A 25793-nucleotide genomic window follows, 5' to 3' on the forward strand; every position below is an offset into this window, starting at 1 on the left:
AGAGGCGAAAAGCAAAGGAGAAAAGGAAAGATACAAGCATCTGAATGCAGAGTTCCAAAGAATAGCAAGAAGAGATAAGAAAGCCTTCCTTAGTGATCAATGCAAAGAAATAGAGGAAAACAACAGAATGGGAAAGACTAGAGATCTCTTCAAGAAAATTAGAGATACCAAGGGAACATTTCATGCAAAGAGGGGCTCGATAAAGGACAGAAATGGTATGGACCTAACAGAAGTAGAAGATATTAAGAAGAAGTGGCAAGAATACACAGAAGAACTATACAAAAAAGATCTTCACGACCAAGATAATCGCGATGGTGTGATCACTCACCTAGAGCCAGACATCCTGGAATGTGAAGTCAAGTGGGCCTTAGAAAGCATCACTACAAAGCTAGTGGAGGTGATGGCATTCCAGCAGAGCTATTTCAAATCCTGAAAGATGATGCTATAAAAGTGCTGCACTCAGTATGCCAGCAAATTTGGAAAACTCAGCAGTGGCCACAGGACTGGAAAAGGTCAGTTTTCATTCCAATCCCAAAGAAAGGCAATGCCAAAGAATGCTCAAACTACCGCACAATTGCACTCATCTCACGTGCTAGTAAAGTAATGCTCAAAATTCTCCAAGCCAGGCTTCAGCAATACGTGGACCGTGAACTCCCTGATGTTCAAGCTGGTTTTAGAAAAGGCAGAGGAACCAGAGATCAAATTGCCAACATCCGCTGGATCATGGAAAAAGCAAGAAAGTTCCAGAAAAACATCTATTTCTGCTTTATGGACTATGCCAAAGCCTTTGACTCTGTAGATCACAATAAACTGGAAAACTCTGAAAGAGATGGGAATACCAGACCACCTAACCTGCCTCTTGAGAAATCTGTATGCAGGTCGGGAAGCAACAGTTAGAACTGGACATGGAACAACAGACTGGTTCCAAATAGGAAAAGGAGTATGTCAAGGCTGTATATTGTCGCCTTGCTTATTTAACTTATATGCAGAGTACATCATGAGTAATGCTGGGCTGGAGGAAGCACAAACTGGAATCAAGATTGCTGGGGGAAATGTCAATAACCTCAGATATGCAGATAACACCACCCTTATGGCAGAAAGTGAAGAAGAACTAAAAAGCCTCTTGATGACAGTGAAAGAGGAGAGTGAAAAAGTTGGCTTAAAGCTCAACATTCAGAAAACGAAGATCATGGCATCCGTTCCCATCACTTCATGGGAAATAGATGGGGAAACAGTGGCTGACTATTTTTCTCGGCTTCACAATCACTGCAGATGGTGATTGGAGCCATGAAATTAAAAGATGCTTGCTCCTTGGAAGGAAAGTTATAACCAACCTAGACAGCATATTCAAAAGCATAGACATTTCCGTGCCAACAAAGGTCCATCTAGTCAAGGCTATCGGAGAAGGCAATGGCACCCCACTCCAGTACTCTTGCCTGGAAAATCCCATGGATGGAGGAGCCTGGTAGGCTGCAGTCCATGGGGTCGCTAAGTCGGGCACTACTGAGTGACTTCACTTTCACTTTTCACTTTCATGCATTGGAGAAGGAAATGGCAACCCACTCCAGTATTCTTGTCTGGAGAATCCCGGGGACAGAGGAGCCTGGTGGGCTGCTGTCTGTGGGGTCTCATGGAGTTGGACATGACTGAAGTGACTTAGCAGCAGTAGTAGTCAAGGCTATGGTTTTTCCAGTGGTCATGTATGGATGTGAGAGTTGGACTATAAAGAAAGCTGAGCACTGAAGAATTGATGCTTTTGAAATGTGGTGTTGGAGAAGACTCTTGAGAGTCCCTTGGACTGCAAAGAGATCCAACCAGTCCCTCTTAAAGGAGATCAGTCCTGGGTGTTCATTGGAAGGAGTCATGTTGAAGCTGAAACTCCAATACTTTGGCCACCTGATGCGGAGAGCTGACTCATTTGAAAAGACTCTGATGCTGGGAAAGATTGAGGGCAGGAGGAGAAGGGGAAGACAGAGAATGAGATGGTTGGATGGCATCACCGACACAATGGACATGGGTGGACTCCGGGAGTTGGTGATGGACAGGGAGGCCTGGCGTACTGTGGTTCATGGGGTCGCAGAGTTGGACACGACTGAGCAACTGAACTGAACTGAAAGGTTGATTGGTTAGAAACTGCATTAATTAGATCAGACATCCAGTTATTTTTCTCTTTTATCATTAGTTGACCTTTGGGGATTATTCAGGAGCTTAATTTTGTGTTAACTGTCATCTCCCAAACAGTAGTTGAGGCCCAATCATCATTTGCTGTTACTTAAATTGATGTTCTTAGGCTTTTGGTTAAGTTGACAGTACTGGGTGTTTCTTCCTGAGCTAAAGAATGTGACTTTGGTTTGATTCTCCTGCTGTTAAGACAGTTTTGGAAGTGGTTTTAACTGGAGAGGGCCTTCTGCTTCCTGCAGGCCTCTCTGCTTTGTTGTGGTGAGCCTTCTGCAGAGCAGATGTAGGTTTTAATAAATGATTATACGCTTTGTCACCAGGAGAGAGTTGGAATTGCAGGCAATGTGGTTTGACTTCAAATTGATTAGCCCATTTAATAAATGTCAGCAAATTGTTTCGTGATGGACCCTTTGAATAGAGCTCTAATATTACATACAGTATCTGGCTTAGGTTTATAACAAATGCTCTGAGATGTTTTATTTAGAGGGAGTAATCACTTGTGGTTTCTTATCAGGATTTAGTTTATCATGAATCAGTGGTGGTTATTCTCTCTTTGTGGTTCTTGCTTGTTGTGAGGATTTGTGTTTTTAAGCATTCTCTTGCATACTTGATTAAACTAATTGTAAAGCTCTGTGAAGCATGAGGGGGCTAGCTCAGATGCTCAGATCTCTAAGCCATGTGCTCCTATGTCAGGAAGAGATTGCACTCCATGAGCAATCAGGGTAAACCAGAAGATTGGATGATGGTAGCCTTTCATAATTGTGTTTTCCTCAGAAGAGATGCTCAACTTGGTTGGACAGATTTTTGCTGTGGGCAGTTTGGAATTGCATCTTATTTTTGTTGCATGTAGAGCTACATTTTGAGATAAATAGGAAATTTAACTGCAAGGTGAGAGAAAACCTGTTGTGTCAGAAGAATCTTCATATCTTCTCTTATAAGTTTACAAAACTCTAGCTTTCAGAAGGCTGAGATGGAGACTGTAAAACACTTTTGACATCCTTATATTGGGGTAGACTTTTTTTTTTTTTTTGGTTTTCTGTGGTTCCATGGAGAGTCCTTACCCTTCAACCTTCCTTTGTGAAGACTCCGAAAGAGGATTCTTTTCATTCAGTGATTTCACTGAAACCAAAGTTGTAAGCATATTTATTTTCCCTATTTTGGACTTGGAGTTTTCACTGCTGATTCCTTGCTTCCCTGTTGTGCTTTTGTGGTATTGGACAGCAGATATCAGATTACCTGTGGCTTTGTGAAAGACTAACCATTGCTTTTGGTCCTGTGTTCTGATTTATTTTACTGGGAATTCACTTGGGGTTTGATTCTTTTTTCAGCATTGCTGCTTTGACCAGTAAGAGAAGCTCAACCTTTATGCCAAAGAGTTCTGCAGAGGAAATCACTGTGTGTCCTGGTAAGTACCCCACTGTGTTTTTACTAGTTTCTGGTCCCTACATTTTTGTGTCTATTAATTTTTCTGACTTTTCCAACCCACTCTTAGGAGGTTTATGTGTGATTGATGTGTGTATGTGTTCATATAACACGTATATATATATATACATACACTTATTTTGATGGACATTGGCTCTGCATCTCACCTTTTCTCTTCTTAGAGACAGTTTGAAATTAACATGGCTCTTTTGTCTGGTTGTTTACTTACTGGTGTCATCAGAGATGGCAGCAAAGCCTTCAGAGCGTTTAACTCTACATTCAGAGCCAAGAGGACTTTATGGTTTGGTTTATGGGTTCTTAAAGTGGGTTGTCCTCAAAGTGGGTTGCATGTCATTAAGCAGTTTTATTCACTGAGGCTTTTACTGGTTAGTTTTACATTGCCATTCATGGAGTCTATTGCATAGGGAGTTCAGAAATTGAATTGAAATTGAATTTTGTGCACAGTTCTGTCATTGACTTATTTTTAATCTCCAAATAGATACTTAACCTGGTTAAGTATTGTACTTTGCTTTTGTTAATAATAATGATGAAAATATACATGTACTTTGTTTAAGGTTTGAGAAGATGTTTATTGAAAGTTGCACGTGAAAATGTTTTGATATACAAAATAATGTAAAATGAACTAAGATATCCATTATCTAAGTGAACTCTTGAGTTGAATCATTGTATAATATGAAGAATTGTTTTGTGATATGAATTACTACTTTCTAAGGAATTTGTTTTATCTTAAATATATATATATAGTATATTTGGCTTTTCTTAAAAGTGAGGGCTAATAAGTTATCAGTAGCCTCATTCATGTGAGTAACTTCCTCTTAATGTTTAAACTCTTTGGACAGTGAGAATTGGACAAATGTTACCATAAGTCATATTTAGTTTTTCCTGAGGTTGCATGTAACCTGTTGGGGTCAGAGTGACTCATAGTTTTCTTATTTTGGTTTCTTTCAAGTTTTTTCCCACAGATACTCATACTTAGTTTACACATTAGTCTAGGAAAGTCCTGCCAAAGTTTAAACATTTGACAGCATATTGTAAAAGTCTTTGTTTATTTATTTTTAAAGTTTAACTGTGTCATTTTTGTTGAAAGTGGTTTCTTTATTATTTAAAGTTTATGTGAATTATTGTCTAATGATGGCACTACCAAGTGCCATGATTTTGGCAGAAGCTCTCAGGAATACTGTGTCATTTTTGTGAAAAAATAGCATTACTCCCTCTCCATCTAGCCCTGTTGACCTATGTCATCCAGAGGGAAGCAGTAAGTTAAGGATGATGGCATGTGATATCACCCTGGGATCTTGCAGGACAAACCTGCAAATACAATAATATTGAAATCCTAATGAGAGGAAAGTTAATGAGGAAAAATCAAGCCCTTCATCACTGGTTATATAACTTTTGTGATCATGATTTGCTGTCATTAACCTGCTAATTAACTCCAACTGTTTGTTGATATAAGCCACTTCTAAATGAGTTAGGTAAAAGGTTTCCCTAACATTATTTTTCTTTTTGTTAAGAAAGTATAACTACTTCTCTATGGAGCTAGACTCCTGAGTCTCTATAATTTAGTGGCTTAAAGACTTAAACATAAGACACCATAAAACTCGTAGAAGAGATCATAGGCAAAGTATTCTCTGATATAAATTGTATCAATGCTTTCTTAGGTCAGCCCCCCAAGGCAACAGAAATAAAAGCAAAAATAAACAAATGGGACCTAATAAAACTTACAAGCTCTTACATAGTAAAGAAAACCATAAACAAAGCAAAAGATAACCAATTGAGTGGGAGAAAATATTTGCAAACTATACAACCAACAAGGATTTAATTTCCAAAATAGACAAACAGTTCATATACCTCAACAACAAAAAACAAACAACCTAATCAAAAAATGGGCAGGAGACCTAAATAGACATTTCTCCAAAGATGAAATACAGATGGCCAACAGGCACATGAAAACATGCTCAATGTTGCTAATTATTAGAGAAATGCAAATCAAAACTGCAGTGAGGTACCATTGACCCCACATTGGTCAGAATGGCCATCATTAAAAAATCTACAAATAACAAAATGCCAGAGAGGGTTCGGAGAAAAGGGAACCCTCCTACACTGTTGGTGGGAATGTAAGTTAGTACAACCATAATGGAAAACAGTATGGAGTTTCCTCAAAACACTAAGAATTACCATATGATTCAGCAGTCCCATTCCTGGGCATATATTCAGACAAAACTATTGATATAATTCAAAAAAATGCAGCACTGTTCATAGCAGCACTATTTACAACAGCCAAGACCTGGAAGCACCCTAAATGTCTATCAGCAAGTGCGCGCGCGCGCACGCACACACACGCACACACACGCGCACACACACGCACACACACGCGCGCGCGCACACACACACACACACGAATATTACAACAGCCAAGACCTGGAAGCACCCTAAATGTTTATCAGCAGGTGCGCGCGCGCGCACACACACACACACACACACACACACACACGAATATTACTCAGCCACAAAAAAGAATGACATAATGCCATTTGCAGCAACATGGATGAAAGTAGAGATTATCATACTAAGTGATGTCTGAGTTAGAAAGAAAGATAAACACTATATGGTATTACTTATATGTGGATCTAAAATATGACACAAATAAACCTACCTATGAAATAGAAACAGACTCACAGACCTAGAGAACAAACTTTTGGTTGCCAAGAGGGAGTGGGGGAGGGATAAGTAGGAGGCTTGGGTTAACAAATGCAAACTGTTATATACAGAATGGATAAACAATAAGGTTCTTCTGTATAGAACATAGAACTATATTTCATTTCCTGTGATACACCATAATGGAAAAGAATGTAAAAAGACATGTATATATATGTAGAACTGAATCACTTTGCTGTACAACAGAAATTAACACAACTTGTAAATTAACTATACTTCAATAAAAATAAAATATATAATTTAGAAGCTATGTATAAAAATTTGTCCTAGATGAATGAAACACAGATTGAGTATAGTAGTCCATCTTACCTATTTTGTTTTGTCTCATATTGCTTGCAGTTCCCGGGGTCTGATACTCAAATTATAACATCATCTTAGTGAAGAAGCAGGATTACAACATCATGCCCACGTTGTGCATGATGCTAACATTATTTATTTCTATGAAGCTAATGTCCTCTTAATTTGTCACTATCATTGAATACATAGTTAAATGTTTCAGCCATTTACAGAAAGCTTAATGAAGGACTTTTATTGTTACAGTGGTACAAGCAGTGAGCAGCTCTTTTATTTTCTAACAGATTAAATGTCATTTTTGAAAATATCTCTCAGGAAAGCTTGATAGAGAAGATTTTGAAGTCTATACACTATAAGTCTTTTTCCAACAAGGTGGTGAAATCTGTGTGTGTAACCAGTTTCAAAAAAATTATGATGTATTAAAATATGATTAACACTAGAAATGTATATAATCGTTCTTTGATGATTGAGAAGCTACCTTAGTACCTTTTAAGTATACTATTTGCCCAGCATTGGCCGCTTATTGTATTTGTGAAGCACAGAAATACCAGTTAGTTGTATAGTGTGTATAGTGTAGATAACAGAAAACTTACTGGATTGTGTTCTCAGATAAATTTCCTTTCTGGACTTATTGTCATCTTTTGAAATATTGTTTCTGTTCTTTTATCAAGTGATAGATGTCTAGACCAGAGGTTGACAAACTTTCTATTAGGTTGGTGCAAATGTAATTGCGGTTTCAGACTGAATTTTAAATCATTATCACTAGGCTCAAACACATCTTTATTAATCAAAATAGGAACTGTTACAATCAACACATTTTGCCAACTAGAAATAAGTTTGTTTATTCCTGTAGCTTAAAAATCTGTGTTTTGGGATTCGATGAACTCTTAGCATTTTCTGCCTCTTGCTGGTTGTGAAAGCACTTTCCCTGCAAAAAGGTATCGAGATGGTTGAAGAAGTGGTAGTCATTGACAAAAAAAAAAAAAAATCAGGTGAATATAGATGAGGCAAAACTTTGTACCCCAATTTGTTCAACTTTTAAAGCATTGGTTGTACAATGTGCAATTGGATATTGTACAGAAAAAAAGCCCTTTCTTTTGACCAATGCTGGCTGTGGGCATTGCTGTTTTTGGTGCATCTCATTGATTTGCTGAGCATACTTCTCAGATGTAATGGTTTGGCTGGGATTCAGAAAGTTGTAGTGAATCAGACGGGCAGCAGACTGCCAAACAGTGACCATGACCTTTATTGGTGCAGGTTTGACTTAGGGAAGTGCTTTGGATCTTCTCGGTCCAGCCTCTGAGCCGGATGTCTCCAGTTGTCATATAAAATCCACTTTTGGTCACACGTCACAAGCTGATCTAGAAAATGGTTCATTTTTGTTGCACAGAATAAGAGAAGATGACACTTCAAAATGACGATTGTTTTGACTTGTGGTCAGCTCAAGAGGCACCCAGTTTCCGAGCTTTTTCACCTTTCCAATTTGCTTCAAATGGCAAATGATCATAGAATGGTTGACATTTTCTTTGGCAACTTCTTGTGGAGTTGAAAGAGGATCGGCTTCAGTGATTGCTCTCAGTTGGTCATTGTCACCTTCTGTTGGCTGGCCACTATGCTTGTCTTCAAGGCTCTTGTCTTTTTTGCAGATCTTCTTGAACAGCCACTGTACTGTACGTTCATTAGCAGTTCCTGGGCCAAATGTGTTGCTGATGCTTTACAACCCATTTTGAACTTGAATAAGAAAATTGCTCAAATTTGCTTTTTGTCTAACATCATTTCCCTAGTCTAAAATAAATATAAAATAAACAGCAAGTAATAAGTCATTAGCAAAAAAACATAAAATGAGAAATACACATTCAGTTCAGTTCAGTTCAGTCACTCAGTCGTGTCCAACTCTTTGCAACCCCATGAATTGCAGCACACCAGGCCTCCCTGTCCATCACCAACTCCTGGAGTTTACCCAAACTCATGTCCATCAAGTCGGTGATGCCATCTAGCCATCTCATCTTCTGTCATCCCCTTTTCCTCCTGTCCCCAATCCCTCCCAGCATCAGGGTCTTTTCCAGTGAGTCAACTCTTCGCATGAGGTGGCCAAAGTATTGGAGTTTCAGCTTCAGCATCCGTCCTTCCAATGAACCCCCAGGACTGATCTCCTTTAGGATGGACTGGTTGGATCTCCTTGCAGTCCAAGGGACTCTCAAGAGTCTTCTCCAACACCATGATGTGTAACATAACTGCATTTATTTAAGAATGTATTCTAATATCAAACAGCAAATTTCAACAGCACGAAACCAAAATTACTTTTGCACCAACCGAATATAAAAAGACTAGATAATAAATATTTTAGGCTTTGTGGGCCATACAAAGTACTTGAAATTACTCTGCTATTTTAACTTGAAAGCATTCATAGACAGTATAAAGAAGAATGAATGTGGCTGTGTCCCATTAAAACTTTATTTTCAAAAACAGGCAACTGGCTCTACTTGAACTAGCTGCAGACCCCTGAACCAGAGCGTGAGGGGTCCCCATCTTGCTGGGTTGGCCAAAAAGTTCCTTCAGTTTTAAAAGTAAAAATAAAAGATACATTTTTTATTTTCACCAAGAACTTTATAGAATAGTGTATTCATTGTTTTGTTCTACTACCTTCTGCCGTTTTCCAGGCAACTTCATAATTCCATTTTCCCAAAACTTATTATTTTATTTTTTAGCAAAGAACTGCTCCAAATGCCTTTTACAATCTTCCAGAGAAAGGAAATTTTTTCCATTAAGAGAATTTTGTAGAGACCAAAATAAACGTACATCTGAAAATACAACTTTTGGCGAATACAGCAGAATGAACTTCCTAGCCAGGATATAGCAGTTTTTGCCTGGTCATCAAAGAAACATGCATCATGCATTATCTTGATGGAAGATTATGTATTTTCTTTTGACTAATGCTGGACCCTTTTCATTGAGTGCTGCTTTCAGTTGGTCTAATTGGGAGTAGTACTTGTTGGAATTAATCATTTAGCTTTCCAGAAGGACCTGATAATAGAGGGCTCCCTTCGAATCCCATTATATATACAGCATCACCTTCATTGGATGATCAGCCTTTGGTGTGGTTGGTGATGGTTCTTCTTACTTGCTCCATGATCTCTTCCATTCCACATCATTGTACAGTATGCACTTTTCACTGCCTGTCACAACTTGCTTTAAAAACAGAATGTTTTCATTGCATTTAAGTAGAGAATTGCATATGGAAGTATGGTCAAGAATGCTTTTTCTGCTTAATTTATGTGGCACCCAAACATCAAAGCTATTAACATAACCAAACTGGTGCAAATTTTTTTCAACACTTGATTTGGATATTTTGAGTATGTCGGCTTTCTCCTGTGTGGTTAATGTTGATTGTTCTCAGTAGACGTCTTGATTTGATTGCTGTCAACTTTAACTGGTTGACCTGACTGTGGAGCATTGTCCAGCGAGAAATCTTCTGCACAAAATTTTGCAAACTGCTTTTGACACATTCGATCAGTCACAGCACTTTCACCATATACTGCACAAATCTTTTTTTGTTTCAGGTGCATTTTTACCTTTCTTGAAGTAATAAAGCATGATATGCCAATAATGTTTTTTTCCTTCTGTCTACAATACTAAAATGGCTACACAGAACCCACCAGTTTTGATAGGTTTTTTAAAAAATGCATGCTGATATAACAGCTGTCACAATACAATCTAATAAAATTGTTTCAAATGAAGTTAAAGACAACCAAGTGCTAGTAGAGCCATTGTACAGAAAAAAAGTGAAATCTTTTGGCCAACCCAATACTTCTTATTGCTAGTAACCTATACAGTGCCTGGAACTTCTTTCATAAATATGTATTGCATTAATGTTGAATTAGTAGATGCTACTTAAAGAATAGTTAAAGGCATATCTTCGAGAATGTATTTGTAGTTCTGCTCCCAATTTTTATGTCTTCTCTAATCATCTCTTTAGCCTCAAGAATTACCATTGGCAATGTTTTGTTTTAAATGTGTAAATATACTTTAAAGCCAGAACTGTGCTGGAAAAGAAGCCAAATGGATTAACAGATGAATGGATAAACAAATTGTGATATAGCCGTATAGTGGAATACTATTAAGCAGTAAAAAGGAATGAACTACTGATATATGTAACAACATGAATGCTTCTCATACACATGCTAGAAGAAAGAACTCAGACACAGAACATGACACACTGTGTTATTTCATTTATATGACTTTCTAGAAAAGGCAAAACTGTAGGAACATAAAGTAGATTGATCATTGTAAGGAGCCAAGTGGGAGGAGGATTGACTGCAAAGGGGTACATAAGAACTTTTGAGGGTACTTGAAATATTTTATATCTTGATTGTGGTTATGTGATATAAAGATGCCATGTATACATTGTATGCATTTGTCAAAACTTACTGTATACTGAAAATTGGTGAATTCTGTTATATATAAATAATGCTTCAGTAAAGTTCTTTTTTTTTTAAATGGAGATAAGCGTTAAAATTTTTTTTAAAATTTATTTAGTTTTGACTGTGCTGAGTCTTCGTTGCTGTGTGGGCTTTTTCTGTATTGTGGTGAGCAGGGGCTACTCTCTAGTTGTGATGTGTGGGTTTCTCATTGCTCTGGCTGCTCTTGTTGTGGAGACAGGATCTATAGAGTGCAGGGCTTCAGCAGCTGTGGCATGTGGGCTCAGTAGTTGCAGCTCCCGGGGTCTAGAGCACAGGCTCTATAATTGTGGCACATGGACTTAGTTGTTCGTGGTGTGTGGAATCTTCCCAGACCAGGGATCCAACCCATATCTGCTGCTTTAGCATCTGGATTCTTTACCAGGAAAGCCCTCAGTAAAGTTTTCAGAAGAAACAAGCTTGATTTATATTGCTACTGCAGTATTATCTATCATACTCTAAGCTTAAGGAAATAAGTGTTTTCTTTTAACTATGAAAATACAAACTGAAAATTAATGAAGTTTTGATTTTTTCAATTGCAGAGACACAGCTAAGTTCTCCTGAAACTTTTGACCTTGAAAAAGAAGGCTTTCCAGATGGCAGAGAGACCCTGGATGAAGTAAGAATAATGGCAGATAAGGAGGTGAATATTACTTTTAATTTTTCTCAGTGTTTTCTTTCTACTGGTAGTCCTTTCTGTGATGCAGTATTGACCTTGGATGAAGAGATTTAAGTGACAGTGGGTTAGGTTTTTATCTTAGATTCTTAAAAGTGAGTTCAGTACTATTTCTAAATATAACAGTAGTTCCATTTCTTCTGTATTTTAATATGCTTTATTATGTCTAGTACAGATGGGGAAATGGAGATTTAGGATGTTTGAGTAATGTTGACCTAAAAAATAGTCACAACCTAGAAGCTGAGAGTTAAGTTTTATTTGGTGGGAAATTTTAGGGGGGAGGAGTCAGGTTATATGGAAATTCTTAACACGGAGCAGGTAATCTGAACATCAAAAGGTTATTGTTAATTAAGGAAAACCAAATATCTCAAGAAATTTAATGCTTTTCTTTGTGTGGGAAGATGCAAGAGTCTGGGCTTACTGAAATCATTCCTTTCATATGCATCTCAGCTGTCTGGAGCCAGTGCTCACCGTGGGGAGTGGTTGATGGCTCCTGAGAGCAGGCATTGTTCTTCCTGGGCTCAGAAATTCACATTTGGAGGGCCAGAATCCCTGATGGCTATGACAGTCTTGTTTATTGATGTGACAGGAAATACTCCATTTCATAGTAATTTGCTCAGATTCAAACTGCTAATAATGATAGTACCAGAATTTGAACATAGATTTGTCTCCAAAGTCCTGGAGCATTTTCCATTAACAGAATGATGTAACAGAGATGAACAATCTTGGAAAAAGTTGCTACCTTTATATTATGACCTAACTTTCAGCCCTAATTTTGAGATGTGATCAGAAATGCAAAATCTGGATAACAGCATGATAAAATGTCAATCTGTATTTGTACTAGTACCTTTCTTAAGTTCACATATCTGACATTAACCATAAGGCTGATTGACACAAGTTCATATGCCTGATTAAGATTCAGTGCATATTTTTTCATGTTGAGTCTGACAAAACAATTTAAATATCAATAACTCTTTTAAAGAATTTAGACCTTTAAAATGTGTTGTGAAAAGTAGCCTGAGACTTAAACTAGTTTTTCGTGAAAATAAATTTTTTGGTTACACATGTGCATACGTTTTATTCTGAGCAATTCTCTTATTCTGAGCTTCATTCTCTTATTCCTTTTTATACTCTACATTTTTTTGAAAACAATTTTTGCCTTAGAAGTTATTAATAGATCCCCTTCCTAGTTTCTGTACTGCAGGTAACTGAGTGGAAATCCTGCTTTCATGACTTGTGCCTGCTGTTTGGTTCCCTGGAACCTGATCTGTCACAACTGACAGACCGAGATTCCCTCATGCCTGTAGTGTTAGTTTCCTAACACCTTTTGGTGAGGAGTTCCCTATTTAAGAGCTGCTGAAGCTGGATACTGCTGCATAGTGTCAAAATGGCCTCAGGTTCTTATCCTAGGGAGAAACTATAACCTTCTCAATAGGGATGGGGGAACAGAGTGTTGTTATCATAGTTATCTTAACATGCAGAAGAAACTTTGCAAGCCTTTAGCTAATCAAGGCTGATTTCTTAAGCATCCATGACTGGAGGAAACAAGTCTTTGGGCAAAGAGCAAGAACCCTATTTAAAAGTTATGTATGTCTGCAGCACTACACATCAAGTGGATGGAATTGTATGGTCTTTTTCACCCTTTTTGGTGCTGCTGTTGGCTAATATCTGTGGATGCTCTAAATAGTCTTAGAAGTTAACATTAAAGGAAGTTGGAGATGCTGTAGTTTTTAAGTTATTGCACAATCACTAGTTACAAGTCACTTACTAGAAAGATAGAATCTGGGCATTTTGTGTGTACAATGATAGTATTACAAAGGGTGTGGACTCTTGCCCTTGGAATCTGTGTACAGGGTCATTTACCCCAAAATTTCTTGTTTATTGTGCAAGGAGCTTGAGTATTGGAACTAGAAGACATGACTTTGAATTCCAACCCTATCACCTTGGTCAGATTAATTGCTTTGTTCATTTATTTGGTTCAGATATTATAGTTTGTATACTGTGTGCCAGTTACTGTTTTGGAGTCGTGAGATATAGGTAAATATAAAAACAACTCCTGCCCTCAAAGGGGGACACAAACAGATAATTATAATGTAGTCTTGTTGCAGGAAGAGGGACCCCTTCCAGGGCCCGAAACTGGGCTCTTGTCTAACACTTGGAAATGAATTGTCCGAGGAGACACATGTGCTGACAAAGCAAGAGATTTTATTGGGAAAGGGCACCCGGGTGGAGAGCAGTAGGGTAAGGAAACCCAGGAGAACTGCTCTGCTGCGTGGCTCACAGTCTCGGGTTTTATGGTGATGGGATTAGTTTCCAGGTGGTCTGTGGCCAATCATTCTAATTCAGAGTCTTTCCTGGTGGTGCACGCAGCCAAGATGGATGCTAGTGAGAGGGATTCCGGGAAGTGGACGGACACGCGGTGTCTCCTTTAGACCTTTCCCGAACTCTTCCGGTTGGTGGCTTATTTGTTCCGTATTCCTTATCAGGATCTCCTATGGTAAAACAGCTCATGCAGATAGTTACTATGGTGCCTGGCTAGGGTGGGTGGTTTCAATCAGTGTGCTTCCCCTAACAGTCTGACGAATGTAATGTTAGAAAATGCCTGGGGCATTAGGGGAGGGCATTAGAGGAATGCCCTAATGGAGAGGAATGCTTTTCTGAATTTCAGTTCTTCATTTATAAAATGTAGACAGAAATAGCCTATTTTATTGGGTTGCTCTGATGATGAAATTAGATAAAGAATGTGAAACATAGCAGGGATTTGGCACAAGTAGAAGTATGCATGTGGAACTGCTTTGTAACATACTGTGGCTGCTCAGTGATATCAGCTTACTAATGACACAGAATTGCTTGACAGTATTTGAGGTACTTGGAATACCCTTGCCAGAACTGTAGTCCCTCTTGATTTGATTTCCTGCAGTGGTAAGGTTCTTTTGGAAATAATATTTTTGGATTATCTTGCTTGAGTGGGGGTCTCAGATACTCGTACTCAGAAGTCTGTTAACTGTAGGCTTTATTCAGACTCAGATACAGTTGACCCTTGAACAGCAAGGGGGTTGGGGTGCTGACTTTTCATGCAGTTGAAAACCTGTGTATACCTTATAGTGGGCCCTTGGTGTCTGTGTTTTCTCCCTAACACAGCCAACCGCAGTCTTAGAACTGTAGTATTTACTGTTGAAAAATATTTGTATATTAGTGGACCTGTACAGCTGTAGTCAGTTTAGTCAGTTGGTTAAGTAAACTGTGTTAAATAGACTGTGTCTAAGATAAAAGGGGAGATAAACACTTTCCTAAACTATGCATAAATCTTACGGGGAATGGGTAAGGGAGTTGGTAACTGTAGGACCTACTCTCATTTTCATTGGATCCATTTCTCGAGATGAAGTTTCTCTTCAGGCCAGCATTTAATAGATCATGATTTGGTATACAAGTACCTGTTTAGAGAAAATACACATATAGTATTTTAGAAGCAGCAGAAGCAGCTCTGCAGAGACCCAGTCCCGGATTGCATAGTCCTCACAAAAGCTTCTTGGCTTGTACTTTTTTTCCTTTCGAGGCTCCTCCATTGTAGTTAATATTGAAATAGATATTTTTAATGGTGCTGGGAAAAAACTTGCTGCTGCTGCTGCTAAGTCGCTTCAGTCGTGTCCGACTCTGCGACCCCATAGACGGCAGCCTACCAGGCTCTGCTGTCCCTGGGATTCTCCAGGCAAGAACACTGGAGTGGGAAAAATCTTAGGTAAACATAAAAATGTTTAGAAACCTTCTGGATTGCCTATGAATGTGATTGGAAGTGGTCTTGTATTCACAATAAAACAATAATAGATCAGCTTCTCCCTGTGAATACTATAATAATAGTTGAAGGTACCTTCTCTGCAGTTTATAGAGCTAGTGATGGAATACAAAGGAGGATAGTACTGGATGGGAATACAAGTATCATTCATGTCATGTAACTTTTCTGTGCACGCACGTGTTAGTCGCTTAGTTGTGTCCCACACCTTGTGACTCCATGGACTGCAGCCCGCCAGGGTCCTCTATCCATGGAATTCTTTAGGCAAGAATACTGGAGTGGGTTGCCACTTCCTTCTCCAGTTTCTATGCTTAGTGAACTTTAGAACACCAAGTAACTGCTCAACTGCCACTTAATTTTCAAGACTATTTGCAAATTATAGGGTATATTGACTTTTCTTCCTTCTGCTCAAATGGCTTTGCACTTACAGGACAACTTTTCCTTATACAAAGGAACCTGTGTTTGTGAGAATCTCAGTGACTAAGATTGAAATAAAAAGCACCTAGAACTTTTAGAGGAGAAGGCAATGGCAACCCACTCCAGTACTCTTGCCTGGGAAATCCCATGGGGAGAGGAGCCTGGTAGGCTGCAGTCCGTGAGGTCGCAAAGAGTTAGACACAACTGAGCAACTTCACTTTCACTTTTCACTTTCATGCATTGGAGAAGAAAATGGCAACCCACTCCAGTATTCTTGCCTGGAGAATCCCAGGGACGGGGGAGCCTGGTGGGCTGCCGTGTATGGGGTTGCACAGAGTCGGACATAACTGAAGCGACTTAGCAGCAGCAGCAGCAGAACTTTTAGACCCACTTGACTTACCCCACATCCTAGAGAAGAATAATTTTAGAACCAGAGTGTCTCCTAATACCTGGCAGAGTCAGCTTCCAGAAACAAAGTGGGTGGGGAGTGCTTTTGTCATACTGTGGTGAAATACTGAGAGTTTGGATGTCACCATAGGCCTGGGTTTGAGTCTACATTGTCCACTTAGTCATTTTGTGATCAGCAGATTACTTTGCCTTTTCAAGCCTTAATTTCCTCTTGTATAATACTGGAGCGAGTGATACCTCTGACAATTAGGTTGTTGTGAGGTATGGATATGGAAAATGCTTGGCCAAGCCTGGCATAGTACAGGAACTCAACCACTCTTGGTTCCTTTCTTATCTTTCTTCTCCGCCCCCACCTTCCCCCCCTCCCCACCTTTCTAAGTAAAAAGCAGGTATGTGTTGAAAATAACATTTTCTGGCAGTTGTAGAAATTGTTTTACTTGGTATTTATTTAGATGGCCTGTTTCCCACTCTTCTGGGTTACATTCACAGGTGGTAAATTTTAGGGATGACCTAAACGGAGAGGCAATGGCACCCCACTCCAGTACTCTTGCCTGGAAAATCCATGGATGGAGGAGCCTGGTAGGCTGCGGTCCATGGGGTCGATAAGAGTCGGACACGACTGAGCAACTTCACTTTCACTTTTCACTTTTCATGCATTGGAGAAGGAAATGGCAACCCACTCCAATATTCTTGCCTGGATAATCCCAGGAACGGGGGAGCCTGGTGGGCTGCCGTCTATGGGGTTGCACAGAGTCGGAAGTGACTGAATTGACTTAGCAGCAGCAGCAGCAGCAGCAAACTTAGAGACTAAAAAGAAAAAAAAAAACCTGTTTTCTCAGAGCTCAAATGATCTATCCACTGCAGTTTTGGTCTCATTTTGTTCTTGTATCAGAAAAGGGTTTATTTTGTTTTCTATAGTAAAGCATAATGACGGCCTAGTTGCTCCTTGCTTTTAAATGGAAGCAGTGGCTATGCAGTATAGTTTCACATTGATTGGATAGGACATGCTGTCCTTTGAAGCAAGTATTAGGCATTAGTGCTGCAGTGCTCACGCATACTGTTGAATTAATCACTGCAGAGTTCTTGGCTCTGACCTGTAAAGGTAAAATAAAACTGCCTCTGAGAGATACTGGGAACTGTAGAAAAAATGATGACTACAAAACACTGAAAAGGCAGTAAGAATGGCTTTGTTAGAATTGTTTTAATGATTGCCTTCAGGCCTTCTTAAATGTTTGGGTCTTAGTTGTGTTTCCTCTTTCAACCCAAAAGAAACAAATAAAACATAAGAGGTGGTTTGTCTTACTGGAATAAGCTGAGGCCTAGATTCTTAACTTAAATTTTAGTTGTGTTGCTTGAGCTCTTTTTTTTTCCCCTCACTCCTGATGTCCGAAGTTACTTACAATGGTCACAGTTCTTTTTGTGTGTTTGTGGAATTAATTCTTTTTTTTCTTTCAGTTTCATTGAGATATGATTAATATATAGCTCCGTTTTGGAGAAGGAAATGACAACCCACTCCAGTATTCTTGCCTAGAGGATCCTATGGACAGAGGAGCCTGGTGTGCTGCTGTCCATAGGGTTGCACAAAGTCAGACACGACTGAAGCGACTTAGCATGCATGCATGCATTGGAGAAGGAAATGGCAGCCCACTCCAGTGTTCTTGCCTAGAGAATCCCAGAGATAGAGGAGCCTGGTGGGCTGCCGTGTATGGGGTTGCACAGAGTCGGACACGACTGAAGTGACTTAGCAGCAGCAGCATAGTGGCATTTAAGGAGTACAGTATAATGATTTAACTTACATGCATAGTTAAATGATTATCACAGTAAGTTCACAGTAGTGAGCACCTGTAATCTCATATAGATATAAAATTAAAGAAATAGAAAATTTTTTTCCTTGTGATGAGAACTCTTAGGATATACTCTAACAACTTTCTAATATATAACATACAGCAATGTTAATTATATTATTACATTGTAAATTACACCCTAAATACTTATCTTACAATTAGGAGTTTATACCTTTTGACTGCCTTCATAATTTTTGTGAGATTGAAAAACTGTCTTTAAGATGCTGTCGCTAATACAAATTGAAACATAGCATACTGACTTAACAAGGATAGCGCCTTGCAGTGGGATAGAGAGGTATGCTATCAGATTTTGGAGTCCAGTAATCTCTGGTTTGAATTTCAGCTCTGCCACTTTGTTCTGTAACTTTGGGCAAGTTGCTTTACTGTTTTAGACAATACTTTTCTCAAGTGTAAAAAGAATGTAGTAATCTTTGCAAGATTACCATGAGGTTTAAATGAGCATTATTACATGCAGAATGCTTAGCACACAGTAGGCAGACACTGAATGAGTATTAACTGTGTTAGTGTATCTCCCAATCTACTGTCCAGAATTTGGCAAAATGATTGGTATCATTGAAAGTAATTTAAAATACAGGATGGAGCCTCTTGCAGTTCTTTTTGGGAAAAGATACTTTGTAAAGCTAATGCAATTGCTGTTTGTCATGTTCTTAGGTTCTTCAAGTTGATAAGAAAGATGCTGAGAAAGAAATATCTACTTCTGCCTTCTCATCTAGTGTCCAGGTATCCTGCCCACTTTGTGACCAAGGCTTCCCACCCACAAAGATTGAGCGACATGCCATGTATTGCAGTGGGCTGATGAGGCAAGATACAGGTAAAGCCACTCTTTACTTTGACTACATGGTGGTTTTTTATCCTGTACAGTATAGTGCAACAGAACTCTTCTTCAGTATTTAAGTTGTTGATTTTTTCTATTTAGCTAAGTCTCTAGTGCGTTTGACATTCTTTACTATGTTGGCTGGCATACTATTTTGTTGCACATACCTCAGGACAAGGGGTTGGAAAAAATCTTTCATCTTTTAATGTTTCAAACTTATTCTTTGTTTTAGGCAGGCCATTTTACTTTAGGCAGGCCAAAGATCAATGTGATCCCATGGACCTTGGATTTCACGTTGTATACAAATACTGAAACTCCTATGAAACTTGAGGAAATAAGTTCTAGAGTTGCCTGTTTTTCATTCAAAATAAGTCTCTTGTCAGGGGTGTGTGTGTGTGTAAATTTTACCTAAAGACAGTTACAGCTGAAAAATATCCCTAGTTTCTATTCCTCTCCTATATGTCTCTGATGCATCACCCTGGAGCTTTTTGTTGTCTCTCAAAGAGTACACCAGAGACCTTGGTTTGGGTACAGCATGAGATATTGGCCAAGAGAATCTGCTTGTTCATCACAGCCCTTGAAATACCACCCCTGATCTTGCGTTTCTAAACTCTAAATACGATAGAATCTGCACAGCTCTCTGTGATCTAAGGATAATAGAATCTGCATACCTCTCTGTGGTCTAACATGTTGAATGTAACCATCCGTTAGAAGATTAGAAATGTTGCAACGGTTTTCTCAGTTCTACTTGGTTCCCATCACTCAGAGATGTTTAATCTGAAATTGTATAATTGTGAGGTATGGGAAAGAAAGACACATGTTATTTAACTTTTCTGACGTTATACACTTCTCATTAATTAAATAAGGAAGTACCTAAACTTATAATTTAAATAAATTTGTTGATTTTTCTAATTATAAAGTAGTACCTGTTCATTTTTAGTACAAATAATAATAATAGTGTACATTTATTGAGTACTTGAAATGAGTCAAGCACTATGTACATAAATGGGACCATGCCACATATAATTCTGTAGTTTGCTTTTTTTTAAATTTAGATCTTTCTATGTACAGATATATTTTTTACATATTTGAGATCTGACTGTATGTAAAGTTTTGTTTTGTTTTTTCTACTTATAGCATTAAAGTTTTCCCATGTCACTAAAAGTTAGGTGTAAAAATATTTTTAATATTATATTAAAATATTTAATATAATATTCTGTAATCCAAAGTGCCTTCATTTACTTGTCATATATTTAGAATGCTTCATGTTGCCATGTTATACTAACATGACACTGAGCTTTTTATGCCAAAAATTGTTGCTATATTTTGGGATTATTTTTTAAAGATATATTTTTAGTTTGGTTGGTAGTAAGAAAAAGATGGGCTCCACAGTCCAGTCAGTCTGAGATTGAGTCCTACCTCTGTCACTTACTACTCTGTGACCCTGTGCTAGTTTCTGTTCATGCATCTGTCAACCAATAGAAATGACCTTATTTGGTTTTTATGAGGTTAAATGAGATATTTTAGGTAAAGTGTTCGATACAGTGCCTAGCACATTGTAAGTGCTTAAGAACTTTTAGCTGCTGTTATTGTTCCCAGTAGTGGAATTACTAGGTCAGATATTTTGTCATGATTTTTAAGGATTTTTATGAATAACACTGTAGTCTTTAAATACTCTGAAAGTTGAAGACCTAAATCTGGTCAACTCCTTTAATTGAAGAGCACTGTAGGATTAGGATTTTAGATGCAGTTTTAGTTTGATATAACTCTTTAGTTTGATTTTTAGTAGAGAGTTTTAGTGACTGAAAGAATTCTAAGGCTGGACATTTGGTGACCAGAGAAGGGAGAGACTGTTTTGTCTATCTCACTAAACATGCTTACCCAACTGTTATTATTTACTGAGTCAACACCCCATTCAGCACTGAGGTTCAGAAATAAATGAGTTTGAGAAACTGAATCCCCATTGAGCTGTACGAACAGATGACTTTCTTCCAGTCATAATTAAAAGGTAAAAAGTAGTATAGAGTAGACTTTAGTGACATCTCCTAGACAGAACACTGATAGTTTGTGCTTAAACAGGAAGCTTTGGTATTCATCTTTGTCAGATATCTTTAAGCTTTATGATACTTGCTTTTAAGCTTGTTCTTCCTTATGAGGTGTAGTGGGGCAACTCACAACACCAGATACTTGATTCAGGCTTGTTTATGAGTTTTCTCAAACCTAATGCAGACTTATACCACCAGAATCAGGTTATTCTCATTGAACTTGGTGAGAAGCTGACACCATCAGGTAGCCAGAGTAGACTGAGACTTGCATTGTTATCCGTTCAGGAAGTCTTTCAAGTTCTTGAATCCATTGGGCCAGTGATCCTGTGTATTGCTGCTCAGTTGGATTTACACTCTGGGTCTTGAGGACTTTTTCAAACATTATAGATTTAAGTGTATTTTCCAATATAATTGGAAGCTCTTATACTCTTGCCACTGTATGTATGTCTTGTAGCTCTGATCCAAATGTCTCAGACCTCCATCCAAAGATGTCTGAGGTATCCCAAATGATAGTCATACTTTTTTTTAAAGGAAATTTGTTTTAAAAATTAGTTCAGGGACTTCCTTGGTGATCCAGTGGTTAAAAGACTGTGGTTCCAAAGCAGTGGGCACGGGCTCAATCCCTGGTCAGGGATCCTGCATGTCACATGGCACAGGCTCCCCGCTTCCCCAAAGGAAAAATCCAAAAGTATGATGAAGACATGTTAGAATAGTGCAAACTTCTTTTCAACACCAGCTTGTTTACCTAAAACCAGAAATTTATTTTTTTTATACTACCTATTTAATTCATCCAAATACTTAATAGAAACACCTTTTTTAAAAATGATGCTCTATCTTGTGTGGGTTACTAAAGAAGTTTAAGACAAGGTTTCTGCCATTAAGGAGCTTATAGTGTCATTGGAGAGAGAAGCATTAACCTAAGAAATTAATTATAGGATGGCACAAAGTGAATATTGTGTACCTTGACAGTAAGTGCACCAGGAAAAAGGGGAGCTGCAGTGAACAGGGATGATATTGCCAGAGAATAGTGGGCTTAGCCTCAGCTGGATAGGTTTGGACAAACCCATAGGAAAGCAGGGGGCCCTTTATCCTTCAATGGGTTAGATAAGGTAGGAAGCAAGGGAAACAGCCACTAAATAACAGCTTCCTCTTAATCTTCCTAGTAATGTTAGCTTACCTAAATTACCCTTTCTGGTGACATTATTTAGGCCTTACAGGAAAATTTGGAGCAGGGAGTCCTCACAAAAAATGTCGCTCTCGCTGCTTATTCCTCTGCTTTCCTGGGGACTGAGCTTGCCGGCTCTAAGGTGGGGTAGGGGAAGTGCATTAGATGAATTATGTGAAACATGTAGTAGTGTGGCATATAGTAGGTCTTCAGTGAATTTGCTGTCATTTGGTTTCTCTACCAGCTTGCCTGTCCTGTCTTCCTTGCCATGTACTGTAGTGTTTGTTCTGGTTCCTCTCAGCCTTATGACTGAAGAGAGAGGGCTGTCCTCAGCCTAATATTTTAATCTTTGGTGAAAGGAAGCCTCTCCTACAATGGAGGGGAAAGAGTTTTACACATTACCTCAGGATGAGAGACCATTAGCCAAATGCTTAAGGGGATGGAATAAGAGAGGACTTTCTTTCCAGAGCTAAGGATCCAGCTTTCTCCTTCTTCCTGTTTTTCCCTGAATCTGATCCTAGACATGCTTGGTTTGGCTGTGTAAAAGAAATAGTAATTAGAGTCATTTACATGAAGTGTCTACCATTTATGCCTGTTACCATGCAGCACAATAACAATTATGCATATCATTAAATATGTGTCTGATTAACTTTGCTGTAAGTTTTATTTGATTATAATACTACACTCTGGTTGAGTTGGCTCAGTCTGCTCAGTTTGTTGCTCAATGACATGGCAGTCTATTCACAACTGTGGAAAAATTAGAGAGTGTTCTTTAAAGGCATTGTTTAAACTGTGACAGAAGCAGGTTGCCTTTACATTTGCTTTCTGGAGAATGTCTTTGAGATAATTTTTTCCTTTTTGTAATTTTATTTATTTTATTTTTGGCTGTGTTGGGTCTTTGTTGCTGTGCAAGCTTTTCTCTAGCTACAGAGTGCGGGGGCTACTCTCTAGTTATGGTGTGCAGGCTTTTCATTGCAGTTGCTTTTCTTGATGCAGAGCACGAGCTCTAGGGTATGCAGGGTTCAGTAGTTGTGGTACATGGGCTCAGTAGTTGTGGCTCCAAGGCTCTAGAGCACAGGCTCAGTAGTTATGGCATATGGGCTTAGTTGCACCCCACCATGTAGAATCTTCCTGAATCAGGAATTGAACCTGTGTCTCCTGGGCAGGCAGATTTTTTTTTTTTTTTTACCACTTAGCCATCATTGGCTCATTTTATTAAACATCTAGGAAGAAAAAAGGTATTCATTTACTCATCCAATAAATACTTATTAAATGCCTACTATTAATACATGGCAGCTATAGTCAACAGAATATCCAAAGTCCATGTTGTCAGAGATGTATTCTAGTAGTAGACTACTTCAATAAATAAACATAATACGTCTGAGAGAAAGAAAGTGAAAGTGTTAGTCATTCAGTTGTGTCTGACTCTGTGGCCCCCTGGAGAGTAGCTCTCCAGTCTCCTCTGTCCATGGAATTCTCCAGGCAAGAATACTAGAGTGGGTTGCTATTACCTTCTCCAGGGGATCTTCCCAACCCAGAGATTGAACTCAGGTCTCCTGCATTGCAGGCAGATTCTTTAATGTTTGAGCTACCCAGGAAGCCCCCTACAATATGTCATGTTGATAAGTATTTTAGAGAAAGAAATCAAAAGAAGAGGGGATTAGAGAGTACTGAGGACAGGAGGTGGCAGTTTAAAACAGATGGTGTGGAAGTTTCCATTGAGAAGGTGACATTTGAACAGAGGCCTGAGTGAGGGAATGAGGTAGGAGAATTTTGAGTGGAGAGGAGAGAGTGTTACAGGCAGTGGGAACAATAAGTTCAGAAACCCTGAGGTGTGAACAGCCTTGGTGTGTATGGGGAGTGATAGAGAAGCCAGTGTGGCTGGAGTGGAGTGAAGGAGAGATTAACAAAACCAGAGAGATAATTGAGGAGGGGACAAGTGAACAGATTACGTAGAACTCATAGGTCATTAGTGAGGAACTTGAGCTTTTAAATAAGGAAACATTGGAGGGATTTGAGCAAAAAAATGAATTAATATTTGAACAAAGGATCACTCTGGATGCTGTGTGAATAGATTGTTGATTGACAAGGATAGAAGCTGTGAGAACAACCAGTGTTTTATTTTTGGTAATATGATACAGTGAGAGAAACATGGGCTTGGAACTAGGTAGATCTGAACTTAAATTGCAGCTGTAATACTGGTCAGCTGGGTAATATTTGACAAATTACTTTACTCTTTGAGGATCAGGTTTCTTATTTGTAAAATTAGTCTAGCATCATTAGTATTGTCATGAGAATCAGAAATAGTTTTATAAAGTACCCAGCACTGTCTAGATTGTTTTAGATATTCAATAAATGGTAGCTGCTGTTATTGTTCAGTATTTCAGCTAGAACTAAAAGAAGGATGAAAGACAGGGAAAGGCATTAGGGCCAAAGTGCTAAGAATAAGTTAGTGAGAAATAGATTCTAGCGGAGTTAGGAAAGCTGAAGGCGTTAACTATATACTCTTTGGGCCTAGATACAGAGATGTGAATACTGCTAGGAGTGGATTTTCTCTTCATGGATATTTCATGGAAACATAATGGTGGGTAAGTGCCTGGGTTGTTGTTCAGTTGCTCCGTCATGTCTGACTCTTTGCGACCCCATGGACTGCAGCATGCCAGGCTTCCCTGTCCTTCACCATCTCCCAGAGCTTGCTCAAACTCATGTCCATTGAGTTGGTGATGCCATCCAGCCATCTTATCCTGGGTCATCCCCTTCTCCTGCTTCAACCTTTCCCAGCATCAGGGTCTTTTCTAATGAATCAGCTCTTCGCATCAGGTGGCGAAAGTATTGGATCTTCAGCTTCAGCATCAGTCCTTCCAATCGAATATTCAGGATTGATTTCCTACTAGTTTGATCTCCTTGCAGTCCAGAGGACTCTCAAGAATCTTCTCCAACACCACAGTTCAAAAGCATTAATTCTTCAGTGCTCAGCTTTCTTTATAGTCCAGCTCTCATATCCATACATGAGTACTGGAAAAACCATAGCTTTGACTATACGGGTAGAGGTAAGAATCCTTAATGGAGATTTGCTTGAGAAATATCAGAGAAATATTGAGACCTAGAATAGGTTTGACGTGGGTGACTCAGCAAAAATCAGAAGACCTGAATGTGTCTAGGTAAAACATTTCTTAAATTGAACAGAGTTGACTTTTTCAGTTTTATATATGTGTATTTGCCTACCTGAATGTAATTTGTACTCCCATTCAGTCTTCTCACTTGTATTAATGTGGCTTTTGTGGTATCTAGGAGAATTAAGTATATTACTGTTGACAACTAACTATAGAGGTGTTAATAATACATGTCAGTAGTTAGGTGTATTGTTAGGAAGTAGCTTAAGTTTAGTAGAAATAGCATGGATTATGGAAACACACTGACCTGTGGGGATATATACAAATCCAAACATAAGACATACACATGAATAACTGTAATGCAAAATCAAAACTACTAAGGGGCATAAAGATAAATTGTGATGTTTCAGAAG

General features: G+C 38.7%; 1 protein-coding gene across 3 annotated transcripts in view; it reads left to right on the forward strand.

Moving 5' to 3' along the window:
- UIMC1 (ubiquitin interaction motif containing 1) overlaps window positions 1–25793 on the forward strand; it is a 133432-nt gene that overhangs the window by 72309 nt on the left and 35330 nt on the right. For all 3 annotated transcript variants that reach the window (XM_040240486.1, XM_040240487.1, XM_040240489.1), the window contains 3 exons: window positions 3507–3583; window positions 11630–11730; window positions 18895–19054. In XM_040240486.1, coding sequence (XP_040096420.1) covers window positions 3507–3583; window positions 11630–11730; window positions 18895–19054 — 338 coding nt within the window. The remainder of the gene's footprint in view (window positions 1–3506; window positions 3584–11629; window positions 11731–18894; window positions 19055–25793) is intronic.

This window comes from Oryx dammah, unplaced genomic scaffold (assembly GCF_014754425.2).
Source record: "Oryx dammah isolate SB20612 unplaced genomic scaffold, SCBI_Odam_1.1 HiC_scaffold_5, whole genome shotgun sequence".
In the NCBI taxonomy this organism is placed as follows: Eukaryota; Metazoa; Chordata; class Mammalia; order Artiodactyla; family Bovidae; genus Oryx; species Oryx dammah.